Consider the following 24,047-nt stretch of genomic DNA (forward strand, 5'->3'; position numbering starts at 1 on the left):
TCATCTATGCCCGCAGGATGCTGCGTGACATGTGCCTTTCTTTCTCTAAACACTTGCCTACGATGTGCCATGGTCCCAGTCACAAACCTGGCCCACAGGCTGCTGCTTGCCTCACCATCATCTCGCAAACGCAAAACACAAGCTGAGTTAATAAAATACGCTTTTAATGTGGTCTGCCCTGAACACGTTAGACTTAAAACATTTTTAACTCTTTCTCAAGGCAACTAGCACCATGCCCATTATCATCTTAGCACCTTCTTCTTTGTGGCTGCCCATCCTCTGTATCATACAATGACTTGTACCCCCCTGTTGTAGCTGAATCACGATGAATTGCTGCAGTGAAATTCTTCGGAGAAAAAAGTTTCTCTTCAGTCTCTTCTTTGTTCATCTGAGACTGCCATTTAGTGGGGTTGAGCAGGAATCCTTTGAAGCCTGCTGACCAATCCTAAGGGAGCTTCAGTCTCTTGGCAGGTTAAGGGACACAAAAGCATCCTCCCTTGTCTAACATTATTTCTTTTTCTGCCTTTTCCGTGCCACTGCTGTGTGCAAGGCCTGCGTAATGAGGTCTTCGTTATTCAGGATGTTGTATTCACCCAGCTGAACCAGACGGTCATACGCCTTCTCAGTGTATTGAACTGAATATGTTGAATAAGGGGAACAGCGGCCATAGAGATCAACTTTGCCATCTTCCATCTCTGACTCCGAGCGCTTCTGACCTAGGAGGAAGGGGCGACAAATCATTGCTGAGAGATGGGAGTTACTCTGGTCATAAGCAAGCAAACTCTTAACAGAGCAGGGAAAGGAGATGTCTCTCCACGGAGAGAATTCATAATCTAAATCACTTTTGTGGGCTTAAAAAAATTTTTTTTAACAACTAATTCCTTTTCAAACTGACAGCTCAGTCCCTGGCTCAGGTGGATATCAGCTGCTTCACAAGGTGAGGGGAGAAAAATGGTGATTATTCCTCTCACATGGGTCTACACTGCAGTTCTGAGCTGTACCTGTGGCTCACGTAGATACATCAAAGTTACCTGCAGACTAACTAGCTTAGGGATTGAACACACAATTGCACGGGGATTGCACAGCCACGGCATCAAATCTGACATGGTAAAAAAGGTAAATTTAAGCAACAGAGAGGTCTGATGTATTGAAATGAGCCAACAGTGAAGTTCGAGGGTTGGTATATTAAATATACTCCCTTTAATAGGCTGGCCATGATGTCAACCTTTTTTTAACGTGTTTGATTACTTACCTGGTGCTTTGTATTTTTGGAAAGTATCATTAATTAGTGGGAAAAATAGCAGTACTGGTGCCCCTGGAGTCTCAGCACCATCAAAGAGGTAACACTCCTTCAGGTTTTTCCTGTCTTCTTCACTCAAGTCCACCCTGGGAAAAAGGATTCCCTGCTCCGAGCAGTACTTGCAGGTCTGGTCCAGAGCCTGGATCAATGAACAGAACAGTACTAAGAGTTAAAGAGGATTTCAGGGCTCAGGATTTCTTGGAGTCCAGTAACAAAGCAGGTATTTTCCAAGCTAGCTGTGTGAGAGCTCTGAAACCCCTATTGGAAAGCACTGTGTCACTGGAGAGAAGGTTTTTGTTTTCCCTGAGTTCTTAGCACAGAACAGTTGATCGTACAAGAAAATCAAATGAGAATATGTAAAGCCTATAAATGAAGTATCACACTGCAGCATTAAGCTAAAAATGCTAGTGGTTAAGACTTTTAGTAGGAGCAATATAGAAAGCACCTAAGTGTTAAAAACTTCCAGATATACTGCTGTTGAAGAAGAAGTAGAGACTCCTTCAATTCCTCTCACCTGTGTCTGGGATCCTGCACTGTAATTTAAATGCAGGATGACATCCACCTTTCTCTCTGGTTTTAAAAGTGGCATGACGCTTGTATTGATGAAAAATCCCGTATCTACCAGAGACAGGAATTCCTCCGATTGTGTCAGCTGGTTGGGAAATGTGTCTAACACAGTATCTAAAAGGAAAGATTTTTCTTGCTGTAAGTGCAATAGTGCAAAACTGGTTAGCCTGTTTTCTACTCTTACACCATGACCACAGAGCCCTAACTGGTTACCATCTTCAGGGAAGGGAGATTCGCTGTATCCCTTCTGTTCTGCCCTCCCAACTCCAGCCACATGCAGTTTTGGACTTGCAGTGGCAACATTCATGAAGAGAGTTTCTTGTTCCTCCTTACCAAGTGTTTCTTCAAACACGGAAATGGAGAATCACCATCAGGATCTGGTGCCCCTGCCTCAGGAGGTGCGTGCCACCAGCAAACCATTGGCATGGAGCTCAACACCACGCCATGCTACATCCCAGTGTGCCACAACTGATTGATCTAATAGTGATTCTGCCCAAACATGGCCTCTAAACTTGGAGAATGGGTTTAATATAAGATCTGGGTTTTCATTTTGTTCTGCTTGTTTATTCTCTCCCCAGGCACACAGGTCTTCTGTTACCTTTCCATCTGCAGAAGTGCTTGTTCTCCAGGTAGTCATTATGCATCTGGAAACCCTTTAGGAAGTTGTGCTCCTGGGCAACGCAGAGGCGGTTGGTGAGAGCACCGCGAAGAGTGCTGCCGAGGGGGCCGGGAGGGGTGAACAGGCGGGTCCTGAGCTTGTGCGGCTTCAGCGGTAGGAGGGGTTCCTCCTCTGCACAGGGAAAGGCTGTTAAATTCTGCCTGCCTAGAGGAAGGTCATCTGCCAAGATGTCAAGGTAAGTAATAAAAATCAGTGTTTTCTTTATTTAAAAGGCCTAGGATGAAAAGACTCGATGAGCACAAGTGACCAAATGAAAAAGAAAAGAAAATGTTATTCTTACCAGCCAAATACCATTTCCTTACACAGTCCAGACTTGGATAAAAAACAAGACCCTGTATCAGGCAGCAATAACAATCTGCACCAGACATACGCACACTTCTGGAACAGACTGAATGCAGGCTTTGGAAAAGGATAACTGTTGTACGTATTTGCATCACAGTAGCTCCTACTTAATGTAGTCAAAATCTTTTTGTTTTATTAATGACTTACGGATCAATCTTATTATTCCTGAACATTTTACTCATCTGCCAACGTCAGTGTTGAGCCCTCAGTGAGCACACAGATCACAGAACTGGAGGTTTTTAAATTAGCCAATTATGCTTTGCAGTATGAGACTTTGAATCCAATTCCTTCCAGAAAGGCAATGTGGCTTTTGAAGAAACACTCTAAAAAATGCCAAATATACCCTGCACATCTCACATAGCAGATGGGTGTGATGGTTTATCTAACATTAACTCTATCTAACAATAAACACACAGTAAGGAAGAAGTATGATAATTTACCTATATTGTCGATTTTGTCCTGGGTCCACCTGTGCCAGAAATCTTCTGATGAATGGGACAAATTCCAGATATATAACACATTCAATGAAAATAAACTACTCCACATGCCTGTAAAAGGAAAGAGCTTGCTAAGTCAAACATTCACGCACCATGAATCGCAAAACTGTTATCATGAGATTAAATTAACGAGGTTTATGCTTTTCCTTAGTTTGTTTTAAATGGATGATGTGTCATTTTTATTTGGCTGCTGGTTTTTAAACCTTATTTTGGTATCCAGTTTTTGTGTTATAGTACTTAGGGCTGGATATATATTTTAACAAACGGTGAGATTTTTGTGAATTACTATGATTTAAGGAGCTTTAAGTATCACAAGGCTTATATAAAAAGAAAGGATGAAAGTTTGCAATCTGAGAGATTTGATGGGGAATTATATTGATAAAAAGGTCTAACTACAATGTGATCTTACAGCCTCTGCATTTGTAGGTTTCCCTTTTTGAGAATAAGCCTGTTAACACACCGGGGGATCAGTTTTGACCATGCATTTCTGAGCTTGAGAAACAATTTCTTTGGTTATCCCTTAGGGCACAAGTTCTCACTGTTTTTTGGTTCAGGAAGTGCAAATGTATGCACATCCAGCATAGGCTTAGGCTAAAATTGTACAGTGTCTCCCTCACTCTAAATGAAGTGGCCAGTCAAAGAAGTTTGCATCTCGAACCAGTCACAAGTTGACAGCTTGTCTCTGTCTGGAAAACACGTATCCGTGCTCCACTTCAGTCAATAGCAAAAATGCTTCTGGATATGACTATGCTGTTTTCCCCTCAGGCTTGCCCAGGAAATGTGGAAACTGGAGCCAGTGATGCATGGCCAAAGCAGACTCCCCAGAGAAGGGGGGACCTGGCATGCTCAAACACACCCCAATGCAGTGGAGAATCAGCATGAAGGCTCATGTAAACTGTCTATAGGAAGCACACAAATTACTGACTACCTGTGAGACAGGCAAGAGGCTCTGGAGTTCACCTTTCTGGAGTAGCGTGACCAGAACTGTGGATTCCCAGGGAGCTGAATTTTATTGTTGGACTGGAAATGATACTATATTTTTATTCAAAACTAGCTTTAAAAATGAAAATAACTATTTGTGTGTCACTTTGAATTTTCTTTTTTGCAGTAAACTGAATCGATTATAGTAAGTATTAATTCAGCAATGAGATATTTATCCTCTGCGGTGAAACTGCCGTGTCAGTCATGCACCAGTGCTTTATTAGTGCTTAGTTTATATAGCTCACAATTAGATGTTTTTAAGAGCTTACCTTCTAAGAAGCAGATCCGGGATTCAGGGACCTTCTTCATCAACCGACCCATGAAGAACTCACTGCCAAAATCCTCAACGCGAACAAAAGCTCCATATTTTTGCAATCCCACCTCATAAGGGGTGAACTCCACCCATTCTGTGAAAAGGAATACAAAGAAGAGAACAATGTTTCACTACAGCCCCTTAGCTGTAGATAAAAATGATGTTGCTATCACGGGAATGAAAGGAGTTAAAAATTAAAATAATTTCTGCAGTTAAGTCTAATATTTCAGACCAATAGCAATGAGTTATAAGCATGGTACAAATGAAAACTTGTGAACATGAAAAGTCTTTGGAATATTTTTGAGTCTTGTTGCATAGACAGTCAAATGTTTACCTGACCACAAGGACTTTATACGAATACACATCAGCTGAGGTTCTGGTCTTTAAATGAGAGGGCTTTTTTTAGACTATCTAAAAAGACTGTCCCAGAATTTACCAGCTTAAATATGAAGAAAAATGACTCTCAGAAGTCTCATAATTACCTTTGAAATCCAGAGTGCTATAGTTGTTCTTGACATTGACTGCAGTATAGATAGGCAATGGGTTCTGACCACGATCAATGGCGCGTTGCTGATCAGAGAGTCTATGGCTGTCTTTCTGTGATTCCAGAAATATGGTTACACTGAGATGAAAATTAGCACAGGGATGTTTTCTCTGCATCTAAGCTTGTAGGGTAGAAAAATTTCTGCCTTTAATGTATAATGCATGCTGGGCTTAAATTGTGAAATGTTCCATATTTTTCAGAATTCCTGTAAGCGTTCTTTTACTGAAATATCTGCAGGCATCCAATCTGATGCCAGATTATTTGATGACTCATTAGGATGAAAATGGAAGGAAATGATGAAGAGCAGAAAGCAATACTTTTGGTATAAACCAGTTTAACGTGTTCTGCTGCAAGTTTATGTAACACCTCTCACATATTTCAAAAGTCTGCAGGTCCGTTTGTTAATACCTCTCATAGGCATTAAGCTAATGTCTGTAATTTTGCTATTTCTAAATAAAATACTTGCAGAATATGCAAAAAAAATCTTAAAATAGAATATTTTTTCAAAATGTTAATCTTGGAGTTTTCTCAGAAAAATATATCCAAAAATCTCACAAGCAAGAATGCTGATTTCCACCATGGTTGGATATCTAAAAGACTGCCAGCAAATGTTTTGGAAACGGCTGTGCATTTGCATACACACAGTCTCGTAACAAACTACTTCTCTCAGAACAAACAGGAAAATATCTTCTCCAGAAATTAATTTTCAGAAAATTGTAAGCCACTGTAAACGCTGCTTTATGACATACTGTACCCCATCATGCAACAAAGATTCCAGGACAAGCCCCCAGAGATCTATAAAAGATGTTTTGTGGCCCTCTCTTTTCCGTTGATACAGCTGCTTTTTGTAATATTTCAAATACTCCAAGGAAAGGGAATTTATTTTGCATTTTGTCATATGTTTTCGAGCCTCGCTGATTTGCTTGTTGAGATCCTTTTGTGACCAGTCAGCATCTCTGTACAAGTTTGACATGGTCCTAGGAAGAGGAAATATATATTGAAGAGGGAAAAAAACACACCAAGGTTTGAAGTAGGCAATGGCTACATTTTATGTTTCTATTTTAAGTTCTTGATTTGAAATTAAGTAAAGGTTTCCTGTCTTCAGTTCCCTAAGAAACTATCATGTTCCCTTTGAAGTCACAGTCATTATCCCTGTTGAAATGGCTTCAGCAATTTTCCATAAGCTGTTCTTAGAAAAACACTTGTTGTCATGCTGTTGCAAATTATGTGACTTTCCCCCATGAAAAGACTTTAATCTGTCAATTTTGGAAGAAGATCAAAAAAATAGGACTGCTGAGAAGGTATTATAGGTAGACTACTGCATGTCAGCCCCAGCCTCCTTCAGTGCATCAGTGTCATCAGGAAGACTCCAGCCTAGAGCTGCCCAGTCCTACTTACCATGTAGTACCAGACAAGCCAGTCAGGTACGTGGCACAGTCCAATACATTGAGTTTCCTGAGCCCCCGCAGACTGCCATACAGTGCGGTCAAAGATCTCATTCCTCCTCCTGTACTCATGATGGCCACCACTGGGGTCTGTGCAACACACGAACAGACAGGGCTGGTGTCAGACAGCGGAGTGCAGCTGCCTGTGGCTCTCAGCAGAGACCTCCTACTACACAAAGCCTGACACCACCACATGTGCCCAGACACAGACTTCTTTCCAAATGATTTCTACTAAAACATAAGCTACCGTTTATTTTATAAAGGAGAACAGGAATAAAAGTAATGACAATTTTTACTTAGATAACTGACACTTGTCTCCAATGTGTTCAACACAGATGTTTGGTAAAAAACAAATGAAAATGCATTAATTCAAACCAAAATAGACAGTAAGAGAGAAAAAATCAGTTGTAAAGACAGGAATTAAAAAGAAATCTCACAGGTTGAAGAGAGGAGGAAGAATTATTAACAAGGATAACAATCATAGGATGAAGACTGTGGAAGAAGCCATTTCTATATAAGGAATATCTAGCCTGGCTTGCAGTGAAAGCGTAGCAGGAGAAGAGTTAAACTCAGGATAGCAACTGCAAAGGACACAAACGGCAGGGTAAGATTAGAGGTATGGGGCAGTATTGGAAGTGTACATAAGTTTAAAGATGAGGAAAGACCAGAAAAAAATTTAACTGGGAAGAAAAAGAGGTCATATTGTGCTGTTATGCCCCCACTGCTAAGCACTCGTTAGATGTTTTTAATGTTTGCCCTACAGACCTCATGGTCCAGCAGATCCTGTTCCAGCTGCAGGACCTTCTTCAGAGCAGGAGCAACGTACTTCTGCCTTTTGCATAGAAAGTCTTGCTCCTGCATGCAGAGGTCAAACCCTAAACGCACGTCAAGGTGGTCTGGGCTGGAGCAGAGATGAGGAAAAAAGAATATTCTGTTTTATTATTGGCAGACAAGCTCAGAGTTTTCAATACAAGGAAATAAACTAGATCCACAAAGTACCGCATTTACAGGAGGAGCCTTTCCTACACACCCAAGCAGGCATACAATGCTGCATGAAAGAATGATAGAAAAAGGGACTGCTAAATTTTTAAGCAGTTATCAAAAGAAAACCTAAGGAAAGACATTCCTGCAGATAATTTCTGACACTTCTGCTGTCTAGATTCTCTCATACTTTAGCCTGCACTGAGGGCTGTAGGAAAAAGTTCTCACACTTGTCTTGAAGTAGGCAGCAAAGTTTACCTACTTCATGATCAACAGTACCAGGTGATCGGCTGCACTCTTACACAGTTAAAGAAAAGGTTAAAGACTGTGCTGAGCATGACACCGACTAGCATAATTGGCTTGTAATATTATTTCTTCTATTTTATGCATCTTTTTCATTATTCATGTCTCAGTGTGGATTATCTACATTAACATATATTGTTAATTTTACACGTACAGTTTGCTTTCACCTCATGTGAATTCCACATCACTTGGTCACACAACCTACTGTCCTACTGTGAGTGCCTCCTCCCCAGTAAAGAGCCAAGGGTGAGACAAGTTCTGCTAAGGACGAGTTAGCCTCCAAGAGTGGCCAAGTCTCTTACCAGTCTTCTGCCTTCGCATGTAAATCAAATCCTCTATCCTGGAAAGCAAGAATGCAAACAGTGGAAGTGTGACAACCTGCTTTAACACGCCTCCCCAGCAGCCCCAGGAGGAATTTTAGCTTGTGCCATCCTAGCAATGCAGGTACAAATCAGGAGCTCTGAGTAATCCAGCAGTGTATGTGAATTGGCTGCAGTGGTTTATTGTCAGGGAAGTTGTTCAGTAATTCCCAATGTTTTCTAGCAAATGTAACATCTGAGGACAACTGCTGTTTACAGAGGAAAGTAATGATGATATATACCTTACCCATCTCTACTAATATTGCTTCTCTTAGACAGCCAGCCAGGCTGCAGCCACATTACTATTCTACACAGCAGCATTTGCTCCTCCCTTTCTGAGGCTTATACCCCACAATAGCAGTGATCCTTTCATTCTATATGGATTTTTTTAACCATGAATCTAAAAGTGCTTTGCAAAGCATGGTCAGCATCAGCAAGAGGCTGGTGCTACCTCAGTTAGTTCAGGTGCGTGAGAAGGGGAAAAGCAGAGCCTCAAAATTTATCATGAAATAAGATCAGGATGGAGTAACAAGATCCCCCATATTCCCACATCCATTCAAACAGGACAAGGCACATCCTGGCCTTATCCCCTAAAGACCTATCACTGTTAGATTGTGGCATTTTTGTCTGCAGGCTTTCATCATGAGAAAGTACCCTGGTAATCATCAGGAGGATGCAGACTTCCACACTCAGGTTTCTCAACCTCTCCCACAAAAGAGCAGGCACTTACCTCTGCTAAGATCATGTGTTTTCCACTTGGAAGGGAATGAAGTTCCACGTTTGGAGAGCCTGTATCATACACACGGGAGCGCTGAAAAAATTCAAATATATGCAAGTTTATACCGTAAGGAGTATTACTCTCTTTCCACAACACAAATTAGTGTTACTATTTATGGTACATGTTACTTTACATGCCATTATTATGTTATATAAAGTCCAATTATAACATACAAAGGAGGGAGGTTGTTTCTTTCTTGGTAGCGTAACATCCAGCGTTGGCTGCTTGTATCTGGCATAGTGGAATTTGGCAGGAGAGGAGGAGCTGAAGACCAGATCAGATCCCAGCATAATGTCTTGGGTGCCCTCATAAGACCCTTGCACTTTAAAGGAGAATTGTTTCTCTGAGGAAGCGACACAAAAGCAGACAGAGTAGTTTTCTCATCAAAATTGGAAAGAAAGGTTCTTACAGAGTCTATCACAAGGCTGTTCTCATGTTTTGGATTTGTTGGGTTTTTTTTTATTCTTACATTAAGCCAATTGCTTTCATAATATTAGCACATCATGATTTAAAAATAACTGATGGAGAAATAACCTCACTTGATAAAGATTTCTTCTCCTTTTTCTTCTTCTTCTTCTCGACCACCTGGACTTCCAAGCAGCAGATTTTGCGAGACTGTAAGAGACACAAACAATAAAATACCTCATGGCAGGGAATTTTCCAGTCTGAGATTCTGTTTCCTAGTCTAAGCTCCTACTGATGATGACAGAAATGCTATACAGGCGGTGCACTTTGTCCCAAGGAAAACATTTTCTCTTAACCACGACCTTGATTTCAGATGCAGGCTGGAACAGGAGGAGTCTCTGAGAAACTGCACGCAGCCAGGGCAAGGCTGGAGGTGCAGCGTGGATGAACAGGGCTTGCAGATGGAAGAAGGTAAGGGCAAAGTGAAAAGCAGCACTCCCAGGACCCCGACAGAGATGCAGAGGACTGATTTAAACAAAAATAATGAGGAAACAAAGCTAATAAATGAGCAAATGGCATGGTCAGAAAGCCCCTGTGTAAAAAGCAGTTATGAATGCAGGAAATGACATGTGCCTGGAATGGGACAAACCCCATCACTTTGGCAATACGGGAATTCGGGAGGAGTGATGTCCAAGGGAGAGTTCACTGCTGCACCGATGTCTCAGACCTAAACCAGTTCCATGTGTTGCCTTTGCAACACCGGAGGGATGTTAGCATGGGGGATCTCCCCGCTGTTCCAGCTGCAGCCTCTCCACAGGTACCATCCATGAGGTTGTGTCGTGAGGCAGATGATGAAGTGGGAAATCACAGTGTTTCAATGCTGGTTTTGCTCAGTCAAAGGGTATGTTGGCCTGATGACTATGAGTCAAGTGAAACAAGTGTGGCAACAGGACAAGAAAGATGACAAAACATGACACTCACCACTAGTACTCCATTAGTAATGATAGTTTCAGGAGGGCCTGAACTAGGAAACAGAAAGAAAAATATATTTTTAATAACTCAGTATAATTACAGTATAATTCATGAGCCACACCCTTCTCTTGATTTTCCTCTTGCTTATTTTTAGCTGCGTATTGGATTTGAAAGAAAAGTCTCAGGAGGCTCGCAGTACAAGTTTTCTCACTCTACTCTGTCAAGACACAATTGTCACCCTACCAGTTCGTCCAGTCCTGGAGCTCAGCAAAAAAAAAGGTACTGCGGGGCCAAACCATGTAGTGATTTTATGCTGAGCCCCAAGCTGAGGCTGCAGATGTTTTCACAGAATCGTTTTTTAAAAATAGCAGTTTGTCGGAGGATGGGACAGAAAGGGCTCTAGATCAGAAATCCTGTGTGTTATCCCACGTTGTGCTTTGAAGGGAGGTGAACCTCCCTGCTGATCTCAAAGAAAAATGCGTAACAAAACAGCAGTCCCAGTATTCTGGTCTTAAATAGTATTCATTACACTAGGCAAAGAAAAGGTTTTAGGGCGTTCTCCCTGTCTGTCTGAAGTTCATGGGAGGTCAACCTGGCACACAGCAATTTGTCACACAGCTCATAGCACACATTCCTCAGGAAACCTTGTTCATCAGCAGCATCATCGAGGAACGATGCCTTCCGAACAATTAGACTAGATTATTTCATGCTTCTGAATTGCTGTTTCTTTTTGCTGCAGATTATCTTGCATTTCATGTTTACTCACATATTATCCAATGCAAATCCCACCTCTAGCTCCTGTTGTCTCTGGAAAATAAAGAAAGGAAAACGTTTTTGGCACTAGTCTACTGGCAGTTCTCATAATGCAAGTTCTCACTCTCACAATATAGGTACGCATGCACTATTTGTGACTGGCAGAGCATTTAAAATAGAGGCACCCACCACCTCACATCTGTGTGTCCTGAGCCTCAAGATTCTTTATTGATAGGAAGTTTCTGGATGGCTGTGATAGCAGTTTTTAACAAAGAAAGTAGTTGGCTTGCCTGCTTCTGCTGGGACACAAGGGACAGACCCAGGCGGAGATGCTGTCTCATACCGAGTCTGCCAGCAAAGAGAAAGAGGGTCTGCTGAGGGGAGCAGCCGAAGCCTTCTGGTGTAAGGAGGGGAAATGGTGACATACAAAGCAGCTGTGGATGAGGACAACCACTTTGTGTGGCAACGTGTTGAGGGCATTGGGGCAGAGGTAAATCTGACTTTAAGGCCTGTTCTGTGGGGTGGTGGAAAAGAGCATAATCCCTACGAGGAAGAAAGTACAGGAGAGAGGAAAACAAAGGTGGGGACAGAAGGGATGATGAACAGAGAAGTGAGATCATGCTGTAGGTTATTTAGTTGCTCAAATTACCTATTGCATTAAAGACACCAAAAAGTTATTAATATAGGACAAAAAAAATTTATGAAGGCCTGAAGAATATGAGCTCTAACTATTGTAGCTGTGCAAACGCAGTAATGAAAGGCTTGGATATGGCACCTGTAACCACCCAGACAGTAATGAGTTGGGTTACAACTAGCCGATTGTTTCTATTTTACCAAGGGCTAGTGAAAGTCCACACACTGCTCCTCTGGTATTTTGCAGCGAAAGAAATGGTCAAATAAGGCATTTAAAGATAATGAACTGCAAAGTGGAGTTTGGGTATATGTAGATAAGGTAATTAATCAACTGAATGCTGCATAACAGATGCACAAGAGACTGGGAGGGAACTGGAAAAGGAGAGGGACGGACAGAACATACCGGGAGGTGGGATGTGAGACTTTCAGAGCCCCTCTGGACATTCAAAATAGGAATATTTCTTGTTGCCAAGCTGAGTGATGTGACTTAGACACCTTATTTAAACACCCATGCCACAGTTCGTAATTAACAACTAGTCTGGTTCAACACTTGGTTCCGATCAGAGAGTTATTACTTCCTAATTACTAGGTTAAGTAACAAGTTATGACAAAAAGCATTATGTACTGGCGTCGACACTCCTCGATCCTCGATGGAGGCAGGTTCAGCAAAGTGACAATTTTACAAAGACATCTGACGTTTGTGAGCCTCTGTGGCCAACACCAAATCCTTCAGTGTGCCTACGTAACCAGGTATGAAGAGGCTTTCCCACATCAGACTGAAAAACAACTCCCTTTTATGTGGCTGGGCAGTCCATACACAAGAAGGAAAAAAAAAAGATTTTGCAAATAACATTTTAGACAGAAAAGCAGACAAACGTGTTCTTGCCAACCTATTCCATTTCTTATTTCAGACCTCACCTGTGAATCGCACTTGAAGTGCATGAAGACTTGCTCTCCCAGGGAAAGTTTGGCTATATCAAAATACACTGTGAAGAGGTGGTCATCTTGAGTAACCACATCCTTATCATAGAGCGCCAGCTCCAGCACATTCTGGAAAGGGAAGGGAAGGACTTTAGAAACTCATCAGGTTTCATTCAAAGCAGGAGATCCTGGGGACAGCTGTTCTAGTCAGCTGTTGTGAGGAGTGGGAGGACGTAAAGAAAAAGAGCAGGAAGGGAAAGAGGTGGAAGGGAAATCAACTCCATGTAGGCATCTGCCTACGAGGAGGAATGAGAGGAAATCACAGATGTCTCAAAGGTCATATTCTACCCGTGACTGAGAGAGATACTTGTCTTTCATGGCATGGAAAACCATCATAAGGATATGTGTTATTCTCACATCTTTCTGCATCTTTCCTTGCCTCTTGAGAAAATCACTTATGTCCCCTTTGCAAAGGGATAAAACCTGGCAGTTGCTCCCTAGGTCATGGTTAACAGGGAAGTCCCAGCTCAGTACCTTGACCTGACTCTGGATCCTGAAGTAGAAGGTTTCATTCCAGACTGGATCTTTGCAGTTCTTGATGGTTTTAGTCTGAAATTTTTTGGTTGAAGCAGTTGGCAGCCATAGGCTCACATAGCAATCAGTCTGGCTTACTGTATGTTAAAAAACACACAATCTAAAATGAGAATTTGCTCTAGAAGAAAGAATGAATTGAACAACATAAAGCTTTGCTTTCAAAGAGAGACACTATGATACATGATGACACCTTTGTCCAACATAAACATTACAATTTAGGTAACAGGAATGGAGAAAAAAGAAGAGGAACATGATTCTTCTCTGAATAAATGTGATTAGAGATATAATAAATGCATTAAAAACAAAGGGTTTTCTCTTCCTTCTGTGTCATCAACCTACCAGTTTAGCCCAGGATAAAATAATTCAGGACAATCACAGCACCCTATATCTGCAAGGATTAAGGAAACAAAGTGATAGCTTCTATTTTAGTCAGACAGAACATTAAAAAAAAGACCAAAACATAGAAAAAAAAATGCTTCTTGATTTCTGCATAAGTAAAGCTATAATCTTTTATTATATTTCAGTTGCAGGCCATCAGAAGTAAACCTACAAAATGTAACAACACCTAACAGGGTATTGTCTGTGAAAGCTGGTACACAGGGAATTGGGGTATGGTAATTTGGATTACTTAGCCTTGAGAAAGCTTTGAGGTCAAGCTAAATTTGAGGTAAGGCTATTCCACTTTCAGTATTTGCTCCATTATCCCAACCAGTTTGTGTCCTTTGTTACATATATATACTCCAGAGGAAAACACAGGAGATCTTTCCACATTTCTTGCTTTCAACAGACTGCAGACCTTTCCCTGCTCCCTTTGGGGATGTGAAGAAATATGTGCAATAGGTACCACGGTGACCTTATAGAGTTACCTCTGCACAGGACAGGGCTGATGCAAAGAAAAGCAACACACTGTGTTCATTGCTAGAACCAGCATGTCAGTGAGAGGACTTTCTCCATCCATGGAAGAAATCTAGAAAGCACTTCTTGGAGCAGGACTAGCTAGTACCCCAGGAAGGTTAAGTGGACCATACAGAGCACTACAGATACTTACAGACATCTGCAGGCTGGATATTTCTTGCTCTTATGACTCTTATAGTCAGTAAGTAACACAGAGATGATTCTATCTGCAGGGGGAAAAAAAACCCACACAAAAGACAGGAATGAATGGTAAAGGTAGATAGCATATTTAGATGGTAGAAATGATCAAGAGAAAGAAATATCCAAATCATGAACAACTTAGTTGAATTTTTCTAAGTGACTATGAAATGGCCAATACGTTTATTTTCCTACTAATATCTAAATCAAGTACTAGACTGAAAGACTTCTCTACTTTTATAGCATGATATGTGTATTTGTATTATTCTAGAGAGTTTATTTGCTTTCTAACTAAAATCTAGCTGCACAAAGTGGTAAGATTCAGACTCAGCTTGAGGGAAGATTTACTTGTTAAATTTCCAAGGCAGAAAATGAAAAGCTGCCTTAGGCTTTTTGCAAGTGATAAAATTATCATTGTGGGAATCACCTCCCAACCAGTCATTACACATGTTCAGTCTCCTGGGCTATGGGATATGATTTTCTTATATTCCTGCTCTTTTAAACGTACAGTACTTCCCAGAGTTAAATGTTGACCTCTGATCCCCATGCTGCTTTTAATGTCAGAGGAAGAGATCACTGCTTTGCACTTCCACCATACTACTCACTATGCATGTGTTTTTCATTTAAAGGGACATAACTGCCCCTCTTGAGATGAGCTCACCTCTGACTTTTTCTTGTGAGAAGTTTTTCTCTAGTTTTGAACCATGTAAACTCTTCGTGTCTGGAGTTTCTTTGCACTGTTTTGCATAAGAAGTGCAAACACAGTGTTCTACGCTTGATAAGAAACTCTTGTTTGTTCCCTTTGGCTTGCCTCTTTCATATTAGCCCATGCCTCCGACATTAAGGCCTCATGCTTGACTCCTTAGCCTCTCATATTGCAGTTCTTGTCTCATGTTGGAGCTCAAACATGAGTCCATATCCCTTCTCCTTTTACCATAAAATAAACAAATAAATACCATCAATCTCCATTTCCACCTAACCTTTTATTTCTACAGTCACGGAAAGGGGGAAAAGACACAACATGTTGGAATATAAATCAGCAGGAAAATTTTGCTCCAAAAGTTCTAAAATGCAAAAGGCATTTAGTGCAACTACAGGGCCATGGACAGGTAGTGACACCACCTGCTCACTCCACTTATATTGCAAAATGACTATAAAAAGACCATTGCCAGTCCTAAAGTGGCATTAGCATGACACTGACCTCATTAGTCCCACTGAGAAGGATGTGTAACACAGGTACTGTGGGAAAGGAGAGCAGGACTTTTGCTCTAGCTGGCCTGTCTGACCAAAACAATTTCATATGTACTGTGTTAATAATGTGATGTGCTTACCATCCGTAAAAAGTGAAGTGCATCAGTATTCATAGGCTCGATGGAATATATGTCCATGGGATGTCTCTCATAATGTTTAACCTGAGTGTATTAATGCATGCAGCCAGGGCTAATGAATATATGTTGTTGAGATTGGGGGCAGTTAGCAAGTAGTCTAATAAAGAAACAGGTAAAATTAGCCTCCAGGTAACCAAAGCACCCTGTTCTAGGAAAAGGCACCAACATTTGTGCTCTTCAGCTGCATAGCAGGTGACCGGGTGTGCAAATCAAGGATGTCAAACCACTGCTAAGAGTCCAAAGAGTAGCTGTGGATAAGACCACCAAAGGCACTTGTATTCGTGTCTAAAACCTAACTCCTAAGGCACAGAAATGAGGCGGGTACAGGTGGAAAGTGTTCAGTAATTACAGAGCCAGTAACTGGTGCTGCCAGTGACTGGCTTTGGAGAAGGCACTTTCCTGGAAGGGCTCAACTCAGTTTCAGGGATCGGGTCCCCTGGAGCCACCTTCGTGGCTTGTGGCGATCCCAAAGCATCAGGGAGGAAGTGCAGATTGAACAAAGTACTCAGGCATGTGGATGTGCCCTGTCATAACCAGGGAGCCTTGGCTTAGACATCACAGAGGTATAAATAACAAATGGCCAAAATCCCATCAGCCATGTGAGTTTTGCCTAAAAAATTTGAGAGGTTTGGTTTGTTCTTCTGAACCTGTCATGATCCCTGCAGTGTAGAGAGTTGCATTTTAGGGCGTATTTTCTCATCTTTGGTTTTTCCATTCAACTAATCAACAGTAAGGGTTGGCTATTCCTTAAACAGTAAGCACAACACTTGTTGCTCGGCAACTTAACTCAGCTCGAAACAGAACAAGGGAGAGTTCCTAATTATTAGTAAATGGCCTCAAACTAGAGACAACAAGGTAAAAAAAATCTATTTTCAGCACATCTGGTCCTCTCATTTCCTAGCGGAAAGATTTCATATAATATGTCTGCAGTGTCCTGGAAAACTATTAGTTTTTTGTAGAGGTCAGAAGAAGGATTAATCCAGGAAATCAGGTGTTGAAAGTCCACTTCAAGATTGTGCCGTACTCTTTGTGGGAGTAAGTGGCACAATTTCACATCTATTACTACCTACACTGGCAGTAAATTTGCCTTTGTACTTTAGCAAGACATATGTACCAGAAAGCCTATTCAAACCCATCCTTTTAAACATATTAGTCTTGTTGAAACAGGTTCATTTCCTATCTGCCAAGGATAGAAAACAGCACTAGGACTTTAACATGAAGCAAGACTGCATAAGTGAAGGGATCAAAATGATAAGTGGGACAGTGTTTGACAGAGGGAGCTGGATGGGTTATGGTAGCTAATTAGACTGTTTGGCAGATGCTGAACCCTATCTGTTCTCACTCAGGCTCCACCCAGCAGGAAAGTCTCTTTTACAGTTTTCTTTTGAAATTCTCCTTTGTGGTACCTTTGTAACAGGAATCCACTGTTCCCCATCAGGATTCAGCGGCATAATTCCTTCTCCTAGCCGATCAGTTTGAGTGATCAGCTCCTGCAACAAGAAGGGCCAATGTGACTCCTGGAAAAGCCGTTCTATCTCTTAAAAGCAATCCTCATTGGGAATTGAGAACTGCAGAGCAGCAGCGACGGGGAGCCCACGGTCAGTGCTGGCCGTAGAGCCTCGGCAGGTGCAGGTGTGGCCTGCCGTGCCCAATGCCCCTGCCTGTGTCGTGCTTGCCCCAGTAAGCCTAAGCAGAGGCATAGCAGCCAGGTAAGGTCCACCCTTTGCATGACACACAGGGAGGGAAGACAGCTCCTGGCCCTGGCTGTTAAAGAAACAGTAAACTTGTCTCATGTAAACACACCCTGTCATTAATCTTCCACCTTGAAGCACATCTCTGTGCTATTTAATACTTATTCTAAGGTTGCATATATCACATCTCTAAAATGAAGAAAACCCCTCAATATACAAAATGCTCCCTTTGTAAATAAACTCTTACTCCCCAAATAATTTTCACTTCCTTCCTATGGTTTGCTATCATTTTTTAAATTTTGATAATGAGTTCTTGAAGCACTGACTTTCTTCATCCTGCACAGAGTCATTTATAGTCAATGGCAGGTCGAGAAAGTAGTACCATCTTTGCACTATGATGTGCAGCATAACCAATTGAGATCCCAGATGCCTTGCTTTGCTCTGCACCCTTCTTACCTGAGACAAAATGCCATCTTGCTCCATTGTGGTCGCTGTCACGTACACGTCCAGTGTTATCTGTGGCAATGCAATTTCACATCTCCCAGCTTCCACAGACACCAATAGTTCAAATGTCTCATATGCAGATGAGCAACTACTTTATAAACTGACTCAGAGCCCCACCTCTGCCTCATTTCTTAAACCCAGTTATTCCCCTCCCATTTTCGTATTTTAGGAGGCTGAATCCTGTGGTTGAATAAGTAGTAAAAAATGCCTTTGCCTGTACAGTAGGTGGAAGTATGCTGTTTGAGTTACTTTGCCCAATACTGGCCAATGGCAAGTTTATAACTAATGGTAAGAGAAGGATGCCCTTTTATCTGGGCACTGAACTTTCCACTTAGCAAGACCTCAAAGCCTACAGAAATACATACTCTGCAATAAGATGCAGCAACAGTACATTAATTGGATTTAGATTATCTGTGACAGTAAGCAGAAAGGATAAAACAGCTAATGAAAAAAAAAAAGAGGGACAACACTATTGCTCTCAGACTAAACTGGTTCTTGCAAAAGCCCGTTTAAGGCTTTCTGTACCACATGTCCCTGCAATCCCAGGTCTAGCAGAGCAGACACACTCATATGGTGGTTTATATCTGCTCAGCCTTGCTCCAGCAGGGCTGGGTCTCTCTTCAAGTGTTGCATTCTTTCCCCTTTCTTTCCTATGGCTGGTTATTATTATTTTTGTTTAGACGAAGAGTCCTGAAGCAATGACTTTCCTTAGCTTAGCTCCACCCCCTGTGAATACTTCTGCGCCACTTTGCAGCTCAGACTGACTCTGGCTGTAATCTAACTGCAATTAAGTGCCTGTGTCTGACCCAATGAACCCTGCCAGCCAGAGGCAAAACTCAGCGCCGACTGCACACCGCCCTGTGGCACACCTGCGAAGCCACCGCTGTGGCAGGACACCTGTACCTGCCCCTGTGAGCACCCAGCTGACCCCTGTGCCATCGAAACTGGCACAGCTCCCAGCTCACTGGAAGAGGATTAAAAAGAGCAGCCGAAGACTGTTGTATCTTCAGCAGGTCATAACAGATCAAAATCTCTGGGCAAAGGGATTCCTTTGGCTTCCCTGCTCTCCCGGTACATTGTCTATGAGCAAAAAGTTACCCATTCCCTGAGCATTCTTGAGCTTACTGGTTAAATGTTCCTACCAGCCAGCACAGTTCCCCTGTGGGCATTCCCATGCGAAATAATATCAACAGTCATCACGGTCAACTTGGTAGAATAAATTTTTACCATAGGCTATGTTATTTCACAACACCGTGAAGGGTTGTGTCTACATACGTGGCATGTTTCCTCCGTGTGCCAGCTGCAATGATGTAGCTTGATGAAATGCATTTTTCATTAGGTCACAGAAAACCCTTGGCAACATCAGCATCTTTCAGTCATAGTTAAAGGCAGTGCTTTATTACAACATCTCCTTGGAGGGCCAAGCTATAAACCGGACTGTCCACCAGGACTGCGGCTCTGAGACTGTCACTCCCACAGTGCCAGTGGCCAAAAAGCTCTCATTTTCACAAATAACATTTGCAATCCACATCAGAGACAGCCCTTGCAGGAGGGAGGGACCGTGGCTCGCTTTGTACCCCTGCAATCTGTCTCTGAGACATTCCCTTATCCATGATGCTCACAGCAAATATTTGGTATGTTCTTATGCTCTTTGCAGAGATAACAACAGTTTTGTTTTCCTGGAACAAGGAACACACTGTGAACCTGGAGCATACTACTGAGATGCCTGAATATGTGGAGCAAGGCAGAATTTTCATTTTGTGAACAAGCCTTTATTGTCCGGTATTGTATACACGAAATATTTGCATGTAAATAACATTTCTTCAGAGCTGGAGGTGGTATGAGTTTATGGCCAAAAACTGTATTTATTTTTTCACACCAGGGATTTCAGGTTCAAATGGAGGCAGTTCCCAGGGTTATATGCAGACCACATAGCACCGTATTTCTGATTATGAGTACTGAAACTACCATAGAACAAAAAAACCCAGCAGAAGTGCATATTCGTTCAAAACCTAAAGAGTTTCAAATGTTAATATTTATGCTCTGATCTTTAGGCTTGCAACATTAGGCTACAGTTGCACAAAAAAGTAAGGTTTGGTTTCACATCATAAATGACGAAAGTGTTGGCAAAAGTCATTGTGAACCAATTTGTAAAGATAATTTGTCATTGTTTCTTGCCAAAATGAAAATCCTCAGAGTGTCATTTTGCACCAAGCCAAATATGTTATTTGACTGTAAATGAAAGCTGTTATTTTCAGGTTGGGTTCCCTGGGCTGATGAGGTAGGTGGTCTATTAAAAAGAAGCTATGTTTCAAAATGAAGACATTTCGTAAAATATTAACATGAAATGTTTCAACTTACCCAAGCATTTTTCCTAGTTTATTTTAGCCCCAGATTATGACATCTAGTTGACAGACTTTTTTCACTGAATAGACTCTTTGTTCAAAATTTTCCCAGTTGTCATTAGGACACAAAACTTATTAATAAAAAAGTGTATTTTCAATTTGACTTGCTCCTGGATTGCAAAGGTTGTTATGGATTTATAATTTTTACAGCTCACCCTCAGCACTTTCAACAGTTCAGAAACGACACTTTCCATAAAAGGGAAAATGAAGAAAGTTTAAAAATGCAAACCCACAACAAATGTTATTGGTGGTGTTGTGCTAGATCCCATGGAGGGTCAGTTCAGATTTTTTTAAGGTGGTCTTAATTGGTGCAGACTACTAACTCACTCCTGCTTATCTGCACAGTTTGAACAGGCAGAACTAAACAAATAAGCATTTTTGTTGATGAGCATATGTTCTAAACTGTTTAAACAAATTGCATTGAGTAAAACAACAAAGTTTTCATTGTCTAGTGGAAGTAAAATATTTTCATTTCAAGCACTTTTTCTTTTTAATTTTAGAAAGGAAGTTTAATATGAGAAGTAACTCAACTGGGAAAAAAAATTCCAGGGTGTTCTATTTTGAAAGCTTCAAAATAAAATGTTGACTTTTTATATACTGTCTCAAAGTAAAACAATCAAAACTGACATAAATTCACAGGAAGTTTTGATATGCCCAAATTACACCTTTCGCTTTAAAAAAATTTTTACATGAAAAATCTTATGCCACTTCCTCCTAAGTTGCTCTTTCCCATCTATGTATGATTCATTCACAGCCCAAGAAAGCCCAGGAGGTTGACACGATTCATGGGGCTGGCTGTGCACACACTCTTGTCCTTCTTACATTTCCACCCTCTGCAGCTGCTCTTCAGGACACTTGCAAAACAGAGTTGACCCAGGGATCCAATGCCAGCTTCCAGTCGTGTCTCAGGTTTTCTTCATTTTCCAGGGTTGGATGCACCTTGTGTTCCACGAAGAAGAATTGTGGGGAGCAGAAGTTTATACCCCCTTCTTACAGCCTGTAGGTGTGTCGGCTGGGTTGTATTACTGTAGCACTGTGGTGGTAAAAAATTATTTCCTATATGTCATACATTATAATAAGTTAGGCTTAAAATAACACTATTTTTAAAATCTAACAAGGATTTTAGGTAAAGAGTGTTCTACAGACAACCTTAATTTAGGGAACAAAGCATGTGTAAAAATTTCCAAGGCAATGTCTTTGCCTATAGAGGCCACTTCTTGGGAATGGAAAAAAAAAACAACAAACGACTGAGCCACCTGGGGTAGTTTCTTTCTGAAGTGCAGAACGGCCAGTGTTCAAAAAGCTATGTCCCTTCTGTGTTCTAGAGCGTGAAAAACTCCTCTGAGAAGACAGGGGCAGTTGGACGGGTGATTAGCACATGTTTTGCCTTCTCCTTTGCATTGCTATCTGCAAGGCCTGCATAATCATCTGTGAGTTGTTCAGGATGTTGTATTCACTGAGGTTCAGGAGGCGGTGGTAATTCTCATCAGTATACCTAACCGAGAACATGCAGTAGGGGGAAAAGCGGCTGGTCAAATCAACTTGTCCTCCCTCCATCTCTGAGCAACAGCGCTTGACACCTGGAGAGAAAGAGAAGTTGCTGCTGTGACACAGTGTTTATCTCAGTCAGTCACAAGCTGTCCACAGCAGCCCAAAGAGGGGAACTTTTCTCCGGAAGAAAATTCATAGGGTCTAAATGCACGAATAATGCAGGTCATGTATCCCCAGCCCTAGTCGAGAGAACATCATGTGCCTGAAGTGATGAGGGCAGAAGGGAGAAGTCAGGGATGGCATTGTAATGGTCATCTACAGCTTACTCATAAACACCTGTCTCATTAAAGCCATGGATCAGTCAAGGATATCAGCCTGAAAGGGCACTCCAATAGCCACTGCCAGTGCACTGCAGGTCTTATCCTGAGCAGTTGGGACCTCTACGAACCCCGGCTGAGGGAGGCGAGTTGCTAGTAACAGAATAGAGTTTAAGTGAGAAAGGAGTAATAGAAACATATGGAAACTTAAAGTTCCTGCAAACCCGAATGCAGTCTTGGGGGCCTGCCACCAGGATCCATCTCTGCCTTTCCATTTCTTGTGTCTCCCAAATTCCACAAAAGCAGAATTTTAGACTTTACCTCCCTGCCACCAAGGAGCAAAGCAAATGTGTCCTAGTAACTGGCAGTAAAGGTGAGTAATACAAAGCAGGTGGCTTGGCAGAAGAATGACAGGCCCCGAGCACAGCACAGTGAGCAAAATGACCCCTGGGCTGATGGTGTACCAAAAGGAGATGCACTGATCTTGACATTGCAGAGTTCAGCCTGAAAGCCAGGTTCTTGCTCCCCCACCATTTATACATGACACTGCCTCCTTAAGTGTCGAATGAAATCCCTGGACAACAGACAATATATGCAGGGGAAAATAATCTGAGAGCGCTATACTTCTCCCAGGAAAAAACTTTTACAATTAGCTAGCAACACTTAGTGTTACAAATGGGAGAGAGATGAAGGTAAACACCATCCGGAAGACAAGGGCTGTGTCTGTCCTCTTAGGGCCACAAGGATGACATGAATGGACATAGTAGCTTTGGCAGGAATGGGGAAAACAAGTGTAATTAGCTAAAGTGCTCCCCCATGAACCCAGCCAGCAAAGATAACCAGCAGCAGAGAAAAAGGCTCTGTCTGAGTCAGGGAAGCAGGTAGTGGTGTCTTTTGTTTAATGTTTTGCCACTACTTGTAACTTACCAGGTGCTCTGTACTCTCGGAAGGTATCATTCACAAGAGGAAGAAAAATCACGATCGGACATCCTGGCAAATCTGAATCTTGGAAAAGGTAGCACTCCTTCAGATTCTTCTTATCTTCATCAGTCAAAGAAATTTTGGGGAATGGGATTTTCTGCTCTGAGTAGTATTTGTACACCTTATCTAGAGACTGGAGTATCACAGAAATGGTCAGCATTGGAATTCAACTTGGTTATCTTAAAGCCTCCAAATTGTTATCTAGTATTAAGGTTTAGTGACTCAGATCCATAGGATGAGTTCCTTCTTATCAAGGGTTACTCTACACATAATTACCACACACAGTAACCAGAATGCTAATCACAAGCTGCAAACGCAATTTCAGAGTTAGAGAATTCATCCAGGACATTGCTTTTTAAAAAATGGAAGCAATTTGCAGAAGTTTAGGGTAAAGCATGTAGTTTCAGTAAACGGAAGAGCCTGTGTTTAATGTATTGTAAGGAATTAATTAGAAAAGAAAACAACAGCAACAAAATGTTTAAGGTATCTTATTACGTGCTTGGAAGCCAGGAAATAAGAAAGTTAAGTTTGAATGTGCAATTATGTCTCTGCCTGTGCAGGCATTATGGCACAGTGTTAATTGAGATAGATTGATATTTTACTGAGAATGTCTGAAGTACTAGGCTCTACTGTACCTTTTCCCTGAAATGTTTAATACAATATCATGTCCTACTATGTCCTGTGTTATTTACTCTGCATCATCTAATAGTGGACACTATCAAATAGGAAACAGTTTCTAATAAAGTGCTTAAAATTACAGCAGCCTTTCTTCATAAAATTAATCTAGACAATGTATGAGGCTGAAATGAAA

General features: G+C 41.6%; 1 protein-coding gene across 1 annotated transcript in view; it reads right to left on the reverse strand.

Annotated features, from left to right (window-relative positions):
* Positions 1-507: 507 nt before the first annotated feature.
* LOC127016519 (uncharacterized) overlaps positions 508-24,047 on the reverse strand; it is a 57,630-nt gene continuing 34,090 nt past the window's right edge. The window contains exons 20-43 of the mRNA XM_050897061.1: positions 23,183-23,369; positions 21,826-22,027; positions 18,849-19,006; positions 17,995-18,083; positions 17,254-17,337; positions 14,416-14,488; positions 13,308-13,444; positions 12,771-12,902; positions 11,233-11,273; positions 10,476-10,518; positions 9,629-9,704; positions 9,263-9,432; positions 9,042-9,122; positions 8,255-8,292; positions 7,434-7,569; positions 6,622-6,758; positions 5,978-6,200; positions 5,162-5,276; positions 4,636-4,773; positions 3,329-3,436; positions 2,466-2,657; positions 1,815-1,981; positions 1,253-1,439; positions 508-716 (exon numbers count right to left, since the gene is read on the reverse strand). Of these exons, the coding sequence (XP_050753018.1) occupies positions 508-716; positions 1,253-1,439; positions 1,815-1,981; positions 2,466-2,657; positions 3,329-3,436; positions 4,636-4,773; positions 5,162-5,276; positions 5,978-6,200; positions 6,622-6,758; positions 7,434-7,569; positions 8,255-8,292; positions 9,042-9,122; positions 9,263-9,432; positions 9,629-9,704; positions 10,476-10,518; positions 11,233-11,273; positions 12,771-12,902; positions 13,308-13,444; positions 14,416-14,488; positions 17,254-17,337; positions 17,995-18,083; positions 18,849-19,006; positions 21,826-22,027; positions 23,183-23,369 (3,123 nt within the window). The remainder of the gene's footprint in view (positions 717-1,252; positions 1,440-1,814; positions 1,982-2,465; positions 2,658-3,328; positions 3,437-4,635; positions 4,774-5,161; positions 5,277-5,977; positions 6,201-6,621; positions 6,759-7,433; positions 7,570-8,254; positions 8,293-9,041; positions 9,123-9,262; positions 9,433-9,628; positions 9,705-10,475; positions 10,519-11,232; positions 11,274-12,770; positions 12,903-13,307; positions 13,445-14,415; positions 14,489-17,253; positions 17,338-17,994; positions 18,084-18,848; positions 19,007-21,825; positions 22,028-23,182; positions 23,370-24,047) is intronic.

Source organism: Gymnogyps californianus, chromosome 5, assembly GCF_018139145.2.
Source record: "Gymnogyps californianus isolate 813 chromosome 5, ASM1813914v2, whole genome shotgun sequence".
Taxonomy (NCBI): domain Eukaryota; kingdom Metazoa; phylum Chordata; class Aves; order Accipitriformes; family Cathartidae; genus Gymnogyps; species Gymnogyps californianus.